The sequence below is a fragment of the Lolium rigidum genome, chromosome 1, assembly GCF_022539505.1.
Source record: "Lolium rigidum isolate FL_2022 chromosome 1, APGP_CSIRO_Lrig_0.1, whole genome shotgun sequence".
NCBI classification, from domain to species: Eukaryota; Viridiplantae; Streptophyta; class Magnoliopsida; order Poales; family Poaceae; genus Lolium; species Lolium rigidum.
In genome coordinates this window covers 120,432,222-120,441,491 of record NC_061508.1, presented here as the reverse complement: position 1 = coordinate 120,441,491, position 9,270 = coordinate 120,432,222, and the positions used below count along the sequence as shown (strand labels likewise).

The 9,270-nt window shown below is 45.3% G+C and overlaps 2 protein-coding genes across 4 annotated transcripts; one reads left to right on the top strand and one right to left on the bottom strand.

Annotated features, from left to right (window-relative positions):
• Positions 1-551: 551 nt before the first annotated feature.
• LOC124651006 (mitochondrial import receptor subunit TOM9-2-like) lies at positions 552-1,057 on the bottom strand. The gene has a single exon (XM_047190188.1). The coding sequence runs from the start codon at positions 1,055-1,057 to the stop codon at positions 767-769; it is 291 nt and encodes a 96-aa protein (XP_047046144.1). The 3' UTR covers positions 552-766.
• A 250-nt stretch (positions 1,058-1,307) lies between these two features.
• On the top strand, positions 1,308-8,337 carry LOC124681268 (histone-lysine N-methyltransferase SUVR4-like). 3 transcript variants are annotated; one of them, XM_047216218.1, is made up of 9 exons: positions 1,308-1,417; positions 1,972-2,234; positions 2,325-2,739; positions 6,051-6,634; positions 6,827-7,092; positions 7,198-7,264; positions 7,369-7,419; positions 7,834-7,927; positions 8,042-8,337. In XM_047216218.1, the coding sequence occupies exons 2-9, from the start codon at positions 2,025-2,027 to the stop codon at positions 8,074-8,076; spliced, it is 1,722 nt and encodes a 573-aa protein (XP_047072174.1). In that variant the 5' UTR covers positions 1,308-1,417; positions 1,972-2,024; the 3' UTR covers positions 8,077-8,337. The 3 variants fall into 3 exon arrangements, with proteins under 3 accessions (XP_047072174.1, XP_047072169.1, XP_047072161.1); XM_047216213.1 differs by having other exon boundaries at positions 5,931-6,634; XM_047216205.1 differs by having other exon boundaries at positions 5,562-6,634.
• Positions 8,338-9,270: the final 933 nt, after the last annotated feature.

The following is a 9,270-nucleotide window of genomic DNA, read 5'->3' as shown; positions in this document are numbered from 1 at the left end:
TTCTTGAACAGATTTTGTATTTTTTGCAACTTGATGTGGGCATCACATTTTGATATGAAATTACATACAGTACAGCATGCAGTTTAATATTGTTGCGATGCAAACACTATCTCGATATTTTTTACAGACATCTGCACCGCCATTCTAACTTCACTAACGCCGTGCTATCTAAAGAATAAGACCAACTGCCTCCTTCCCAGCCTAACATTCTCTTCATCTGCTCGCATTTGCCGCTCTGTTCCCATCTCACCATTCTAATCCAGACCAAAGCTACCAGCTTTCCACCATTCCTCCGCAACAGAGCTGCTGTCTGCCATCTGGAGTGTTTGCCTACGAGAATCAATTTCAAGGATGATCCCTAGCTTCCTAACCTGGCAATCCTGGTTGATATGATACAGATAACAGAGTAGTAGCAAGCATCTGATCGGCCTTGAATCAGATGGCACATTCCATAGCTAATAACAAGCATCTGATCGGCCTAGAATCAGATCCGAAGGAATGAATGAAATGCATCACTAAATCTCTAATAGACACCACAAAATGCTGCAGCATAGTTCAAGACAAGACAACCTCGAGATATTCAGATAGTACCAAGCAGAAGCAGTTTAGCATAGCACACATCATACCACAAACTCTTTCTTCTCAATAACACAGGCTAGTGATAAAATCCTCGACAACTTTATGATGATAATAACACGAAAAGAACCCGACGGAGACGGAGACGGAAGAAACCATTCGGAGCCGACGGAGAAGGAGAGGACGGAGTTTATTTGGCGAGGGACGGCGTGGGCGGCGCGCCGAGGAGCGCCTGCTGCTGGAGGTCGAGGTCGACCATCTGCTGCTCGCGGTCCATCTCGATGATGAGCGGCACCACCAGCACCAGGAAGGTGGTCCCGGCGATCCACGCCGCCTTGCCCGTGCTCCGCAGCAGCTTGCCCGCCACCGCCGCCGCGTCGCGCCCGTGCTGCGCCACCGCCGACCGCGAGATCGCGGCCAGCACGCCTCCCGAGTCGCCGCCGCCGCCGCGCTTGCTCACAGCAGAGGAGGACGACGCCATGGCTTTGATCTGGAGTGGAGGATTCGGTTGTGGAGTCGAGCTGCGATGACCGAGCTAGGGTTTGCTTCCCGTCCATTTCCCTTCCAGAACGGCCTTTTATTGGACTGGCGAGGTTACTGGGCTTTCCATGGGCCCACGGAGGCCCAACTTGATTCCCAGGCCCATGTCGTGGCAGTACTAGTGTCAGTCAGTCAGCAGCCAGTCACGGCAGTCGCACCGCACCGCCGACGCGTCGCCTCCCTCCGCTGGTTTCGTCTTCCTCCGGACTCCACCTCGAAAACCCCGGCCACCCCGACCTCGCGCCAGTCGACAATGGACCGTACCATCCGCTGATACCATCCCCTTCCTCCGCGCGTGCAGGTACGTGGCGACGATCCTCTTTCTAGGAATCAAAGTTTCTACCTTCCCTCTTTAGGCGCATTCCCCCTCCCCCTTCCCTCTCTGGATGATTCTTTTTTTGGTACAATCTGATGCCGAGTGGGATCACTTCCCTTCAAAGATTAGGGTTTCCAGTATCCACCCCCCCGAGCCGATGCAAAATCGGGCATTTTTCCTCTTTGTCTAGGGTTTCCCAAACGGAACCTACAGTTAATGCGCAGCTTATTATCATCTACCGCTGCGCTGGGATGTTTCGGTTCGGAGGAAACTCCGCGGAGCTTAGCCAGTTTCTTGGTTTGCGGACGGACCCTCTAGCGGAGCTAGATTTGTATTTTGTGCAAACCCGCTGTATTTTGAACCTGTTCGAGCTGCTGGTTTCATTCTTGTAATGGAACCGGGGAGGCCACGGCCAGGCCACCCCGTGAATCTACAAACAATAATAATGTGCGGCTTACTCACAAATACATCTACTTTTGTATTAGGATGGTTTGCTCCTGTGTCCTCAACTTACTCTTTCTTCTTCCTGCCCTTTGCAGCATTAGCAGTGAGACTGACTAGGAGTGACCCCTGAATCTCTTCACTGAAGGCCATGAGTTCCAACAAGGAGAGGGGCCTTAAGGCCTGGAATGCCATGAAGGCTCTCGGCTTCACCAAGACGAAGGTCGGCAAGGTTGTCAAGCGCCTCTTCAAGCTCTTTGACGACAACTGGGAACCAATTGAGGAGGACAACTACCGCATCCTCATCGATGCCATGCTCGAGGACGCAAGCAACGAACCGATGCCCGCAACAACCTCTCAGGTACGTACAAATGCCTCCTTTCAGTTTTGCGTACCACCCACCTTAACTACTGCTTGATTCTGAGACTTCACAATTTCTTGATTGCATCAGGGGGTGGATGAGGATCCGGTTGCTCTCTCGCATCGGGGGACGAATGAGGATTCTGGGCCTCACAGCTCAACATGGGCCAGGCAAGAGTACCAACACCCTCACTCTTCTGCTTCTGCTAGTCGGTATGACGTAGATGTCAGTGACAATGAAAGCTCCCTCATCAAGAGACCCAGAATGAGCTCGGCTGATCGTGTTCATGGACGGGCGCTGCAACCCGCCAGTCAAGCAATTATGGCTTTGCCAGCAGTGCACCAATCTGGTGGCCATGGAGAACCTTCTGCTCGTGTCACCCGCAGTAAGGATAAAGATTTGCTGCTTGAAAGTCCCCAAGGTGTTCTCCTCTTAGAAGAGTCCAAGCCTGAATCTGAATTTGATGTTCGAGCTGCTTCTGTTGACAAGCGTCTCAACATCGGAGGTATACATTTTCTTCTTGACTCGTCTCACCATTATAGCCAACAATACTCCCAATTCTAGAAGTGTTCGCTTTTTAAAGAACATGCTGGAGGTACTCATGATTTTGTGTAAGTTTTGCTTTAGTTATAGTTGAAATTATATTTCACACATCAAATGTTTGTATGTTCTGGAAATCAAACCGACTTTCCTTGCTACTACCAAATTGCTTGCCTTTGCTTGCTTGCTCGCTTTCTTCCCTTTTTTGGACTAGTAATCATGTACATACAGTGCACGTGTTGACTAATACTCTATTACAATAGTACATTTTAGGAAAGCAATGCACGCAGTGAGTATAACTAAAACTGAAAAGTTTGAAATCATTGAGAAAATAGAACACGAAAACGGTTCCATGGATTCAGCGAAGCAATTAATTATTTTCAAAGGAGTTTGAGTGTCTTTTTTTAGGGAGAGGCCCAGGGACTGTTTAATTTAGCTGGATATAATAGTACCTCTATTTTTACATATTAAAGCTGGATCCAGTTTTAGCAACCTTTTTAACAACAATGTCGCAGCACCCCCATTAATGTCGCTAGTTAATAAATTGTCGAACCCAACTGTGCCAAGCAAGCGGAAATAAAGAGGAAGTACGTAGTCATCAAATCACAAGTTTGTACATTTTAGCAAAGCAATGCACGCAGTGAGTAACTAAAACTGAAAAGTTTGAAATCATTAAATAAATAGAACACGAAAACGGTTCCATGGATTCAGCGAAGCAATTAATTATTTTCAAAGGAGTTTGAGTGTCTTTTTTTAGGGAGAGACCCAGTGAGTGTTTAATTTAGCTGGATATAATAGTTGCTCTATTTTTACATATTAAAACTGGATCCAGTTTTAGCAACTTTTTTTAACAACAATGTCGCATAGTACCCCCATTAATGTCGCCGGTTAATAAAGTGTCGAGCTCAACTGTGGCAAGCAAGTGGAAATAGAAGAGGAAGTACATAGCCATCAAATCACAAGTTTGTAGCTGATATGTGGAAATCATATATTCAGTTGATCTGAGAACCAAGAATAAAACGAGCACAACATCCATATCTCTTGTTTCCTCTTTCGTTTGCCAGTCTCACAATTTCTTCTTGCCTTGTCTCACCATTATAGCCAATACTCCCAATTCTAGAAGTGTTTGCTTTTTAAAGAACATGCTAGAGGTACTCATGCTTTTGTGTAAGTTTTGCTTTAGTTATAGATGAAACTGTATTTCACACATCAAATGTTTGTATGTTCTGGAAATCAAACCAACTTTCCTTGATACTACCAAATTGCTTCCCTTTGCTTACTCGGTTTCTTCCCTTTTTTGGATTAGTAATCATGTACATGCAGTGCACGTGTTGACTAATACTCTATTGCAGTATATTTTAGCGAAGCAATGCATGTAGTGAGTATATAGCTAAAACTAAATTTTTTGAAATCATTGAAAAAATAGAATACGAAAACGGTTCTGTGGATTCAACGAAGCAATTCATTATTTATCTAAGGAGTTTGAGTGTCTTTTTTAGGGAGAGACCCAGGGACTGTTAATATTAATTTAGCTGGATATAATAGTAGCTCTATTTTTACATATTAAAACTGGATCCAGTTTTAACTACCTTTTTTAACAACAATGTAGCAGTACCCCCATTAATATCACCAGTTAATAAAGTGTCGAACTCAACTGTGGCAAGCAAGCGGAAATAAAGAGGAAGTACATAGTCATCAAATCACAAGTTTGTAGCTGATAAGTGGACATCATATATTCAGTTGATCTGAGAGCCAAGAATAAAACGATCACAACATCCATATATCTTGTTTCCTCTTTCGCTTGCCAGTCAGATTGACCTCAATAAACACGAACTTGTTAGTTCCTAGCATCATAGACTTATTCACCATTTATGCCACATGCTTCCTAGCTTCCATCCTTTATACATGTATGTTATCCATATATACGTCATAGACTATCCATGAATCAGAATGCTAACTAAAGCTCACAATGCTCCTAAGCCAAATTAACAAATGATCAACAACACCTTCTGTCTCCGACAAACTCTGTACAAATGAAGAGCACGTAAATAAGAATCAGAGCAGTTGTACTGAAATACTCTTATCCAAATGATGTTATGGTTTTGAAATTTCTTTCTTATAAACTGAAGCACTGGAAAGTGTTGCTCGTCTCATAGTCACCTCTACCAACATGCAAATTGAGCCGTGTCACTGCTGCATAATACCAAGCTGTCGCTGCAGGTTCTTCCCCTCCGACCGCAGCTTATGTATGCATAACACAAACAGCGTCGACTGAGGTTGCGGTCGGTCGTCTGGGGCCTTACCAGGGCAGCAACACGGGGACCTGGGAGCGAGAGAGGAGTGGGCACTGCAGCGGCACACACACTCAGAGAGAGGGGGATAAGGCGTGGCGGCATCGGCACTAGTGGGAGGGAGTGGGCGGTTCGGCTGGTACCTCGGTGCAGCAGCGACGCTGGGAAGGGAGGGAGGGAGGGAGGGGAAACTGTGGCACTGGGACGGCGTGAGAGTGGGTGGCTGCATCTAGCATAGGAACGTGCGAGGGGTCATACGAGGGGATTTGTTGTGATTAGAGGCGTCGTGCTCTGTTAAGGATGTAATTAATGCAGATCATTGAATCCGGGTGGTTTGACAATCAGGATATTTTGGGTCAACCTCAACTCATGCTTTTAATAGTAGTTGTGAGGATATGCAATTCTGATGATCAATCTCAATTTGCTATGAATTTCTGTTGGCAATGTTCTCGTTCTGATTTGACCTACTGTATTTGCTTAATAAAAACTTCAATAGGTGGGAAGAACATGCTAATTAAATATGGTAAAACAAGGGACATGTTGACTTCTGGCGCTGATGCTAGAGTTAGCATAGTTAACCACAATCAAAATCTGGACAGCAGCCAACATGCCGTCAAGAATGGGGTGGGATCTACTGTTCAAAATAATAATCAGCAGGAACCTTCTGTCGAATTTGATGTAGCTTCATCCACTATGGGTGAGGTGAAGATGTCATTGAAATGCAAGTTTGACCCTTCAGAGGTCTGCATTAATTTGGACGAGGTCTTCAAAATGATCGAGGATAGATGTCTCCGCTCATATAAGACCCTTCCTCCTGATTTTTCAATTGGCAAAATGATGAATGAGGTATGCCAACATGTTGCAGAGTATGGTGCTGCGCTTTCTAAAGTTCAAAGCAATGGTGGCAGCTCGCAAGAAGAGGCTGTGGCTCCTTTTGTGAAGCCGCTTGCGTGTCAGCGTGCTGCTAATGGTATTGTTTTCCCAGGATCATCAGCACCTGAATCCTCAGGACCCAGCTTTCAGAATTGGGTTGTTCCTTATGAGTCCGAGTTACCTTCTGAACAAAGGCCACTCCATGACGTTGCTGACATTTCAAAGGGAGAAGAACGGGTTAGAATACCCATAAAAAATGACTTCACTGATGAGAGCTGCCCGCCATTGTTTTACTACATCAGAAAGAATCTCGTCTTCCAAAGTGCTTATGTCAACACCTCACTTGCACGGATTGGTGGTGATAATTGCTGTGCAGGTTGTTCAGGCAACTGCTTATTAGCACCATTTCCATGTGCCTGTGCAAGATCAACTGCAGATGACTTTGCATATACACCGGAGGGCCTGCTTAGGACATCATTCATTGACGAGTGTATTGCTGTTAATCAGTTCCCAGAAAAACATAACAAGTTCTACTGTGAAGCTTGCCCTATTGAAAGATACAAGACTGAGGCCTCACCAGATCCATGCAAAGGTCATCTTGCCAGAAGATTCATTAAAGAGTGCTGGAGTAAATGTGGCTGTGATATGCAATGCGGAAACCGTGTGGTTCAGCGGGGGATAACATGCAATCTGCAGGTAATATTATACATCAGTAGTTTGTTTACCGTCATTGTACACTTGGAGAAGTGGTCACTAGCATACCTTCATTTATTTACATGTTAATACGTTTCTTGTGAATACTAGCAAGTAGATCTTTCATTTTCTTCCCTTCACTTAGGTTTCTTCCTTGTAGCATGGAGATGAGCTTATCCTTATTCCATGATTCAGGTGTTTTTCACAAGTGAAGGGAAGGGCTGGGGGCTACGCACACAGGATGGGCTGCCGAAAGGGGCTTTCATCTGCGAGTATGTTGGAGAGATACTAACAAGTTCTGAGCTACATGGAAGAATCGTTGAGAACGCCAAAAATGGCAAGCATTTGCATCAACTGCTCCTTGACGCAAGTTGGGGTCCTGAAGGGGCACCAAGAGATGAGGAAGCTCTATGCATCGACCCGACATTTTATGGAAATGTTGGGCGATTTGTCAACCACAGGTAGCCGATTGTTTTCTCACTTATTTGTTTATTAACCTGGCAACCTTGTGTATTCATATAGATCTGTACCTAATTTGCATCCGATACTAATGCTCTGCCATATAGATGCCATGATGCAAATTTAGTTCTCATCCCGGTTGAAGTTGAGACTCCTGATCATCGCTATTATCATGTAAGTGTTTTTTTTGGCAATAGACACTGATTTCTTTGTCAAGGGAGATTTTTTTGTAGCTAGGTTCATTGACTAAACTGATGTTCCCCTCCCTCTTAACGCAGCTTGCATTGTTCACCGCCAAGAAAGTCGAGGCTTCTGAGGAGTTAACATGGGTAAGTGTTTGTGTCATTTTTTTCAACACTAGTGCATAAAAACAGGCTGTCACCATTTGGTGATACCCTTAATGATGATACACTGCTGAAGTTTTCATCCCGGTACAATGTAAGTAGCTTGTTTCACGAGGAAACATGAGTAGCTGACCCCATCATTAGAGGTGGTCACCAAATTCAACGGTTTAACCAATCAGTTTTGCTTAAATCTTTGTTCACGTAAAGTAGTTGATGTTTCAGGGGCCTTATTTCACATGCCTTACTAGATAAAAAGTAATGTTACTGGTAGCCTGTTGATCAGCACTCGAAACATCAAATTCTCCAAGTATATAGCTGAAAGGAAATAAGAAGATTCGCCTTGTCAGAGATTTATATATTTTTGTTGCGAGTAACCATTGCTCTGAATTCTGATTCCAGGACTATGGCATCGACTTTGATGCTACTGATAGCACCGATCGGGCATTCCGTTGCATGTGTGGAAGTCAGTACTGCCGCGATCGTAAGAATTCAAGTATGTCGCCCTTCATTTACTGCTTAACACTCGGAATATATTTGGTGGCTGGGTGGTCACTTAATTTTCAGGCGCTTGGAATCACGTGATACATATGGACGATGTTGTTTGCAGGGAAGAGGGCCAGAGCAGCTGCAAGTCGGAACTAGGGAGTGGCTGGGTCAAGAGGAGGTGAAGAAGATGACTTTTGCTGGCAGAAGCAGCAGGAGGTAGTTTGGTTGTCTTCGATGGTTGTGTAGATAGATGCCTGTGTCTGGTACCGTTTACTGCAGCAGCAGCAGGAGCTGCTAAGATTGCTGGTCATATTTTGGGGCTGGGGGTGAAGCGATGATCTGCAGAGCAAGTGCGTGCTACTGTTGTCAGTCCGGCAAGACCATGCTAGGAAAGTGTTAAAATTTATGTGCAACCTTTGTTACCTACCTACCTACTACTATTGCAAACTTATGTGCAAACTTCTTCTCTAGTTGAACTGAGACCTGATTCTGCATCTGCATCTTGTCCCAGTTTTAGTTTTCTCTAGCTGTCACCTGTGGTGTTCACAGTTGGTTTTGCTTTCGGTGGAGGGTCGCTGGTTCCTGGACCAATTGGCACTCTACCTCAGAGCATCCCCACTCGTTGGCGCTCCCCACGCCCAAATCCGGCGAAATTTTCGTCCGGATTGGATGAAGATTTGGCGTGGGGAGCGCCGAAGTTCCAGCCGTCCCCCGGCAGGAAACCCCCAACCTCGACCATTTGACATATTTCAAACAAATTCAACATAAAATTTAACAAGTTCGGCAAACAAGAGGACGAAAATTGCTGAAACAAATTCGGCGATAACGAGTACAATGTTTAACAAGTGCTCGAAACAAATGAAGCACACAAATTTCACAATTTTTCAAACAAATTAAGACGGACTAGTTGGCGTCGGCGTTGGCGTTGCCTCGGAGCCTCCATATGTGCTCCACCGGATCATCTTGCAGCAGTCGGTGCATTGTAGAGTCTCGAATCTCCTGTCGCATAGCAATGAAGGCGGCCCATGATGGAGGCACCTGGTGATTAGGTCGTGCAAGAGGACCCTCTCTCTCATATGGTGCTTCTTGCTCAGCCGGAGGAACCGGATGCTTTCGCTCATCTTCAATAATCATGTTGTGTAGGCACACACGAGCGGTTCATCACCTCCCACATCCGATCTTTGGACCAAGTCATAGCGGGGAACCGGACGACGACAAATCTCTCGCTGTAGGACACCAAATGCTCGCTCGACGTCTTTTCGGCAAGCTTCTTGTTTCTTGACAAACTCGCAAAGTTTGGGGGTGCTAGGGTTGGAGATCGTCTTCACAAATGTTGCCCACTTTGGATAG

What these genes read in the sequence shown, in the direction of transcription:
- LOC124651006 (XM_047190188.1), bottom strand. Translation starts at nt 1,057, where the DNA reads ATGGCGTCGTCCTCCTCTGCTGTGAGCAAGCGCGGCGGCGGCGGCGAC.
- LOC124681268 (XM_047216205.1), top strand. Translation starts at nt 2,025, where the DNA reads ATGAGTTCCAACAAGGAGAGGGGCCTTAAGGCCTGGAATGCCATGAAG. An exon ending in GGGCGATTTGTCAACCACAG is followed by an intron (nt 7,093 to 7,197) that starts GTAGCCGATTGT and finishes TCTGCCATATAG; the next exon opens with ATGCCATGATGCAAATTTAG. An exon ending in CTTCTGAGGAGTTAACATGG is followed by an intron (nt 7,420 to 7,833) that starts GTAAGTGTTTGT and finishes TTCTGATTCCAG; the next exon opens with GACTATGGCATCGACTTTGA.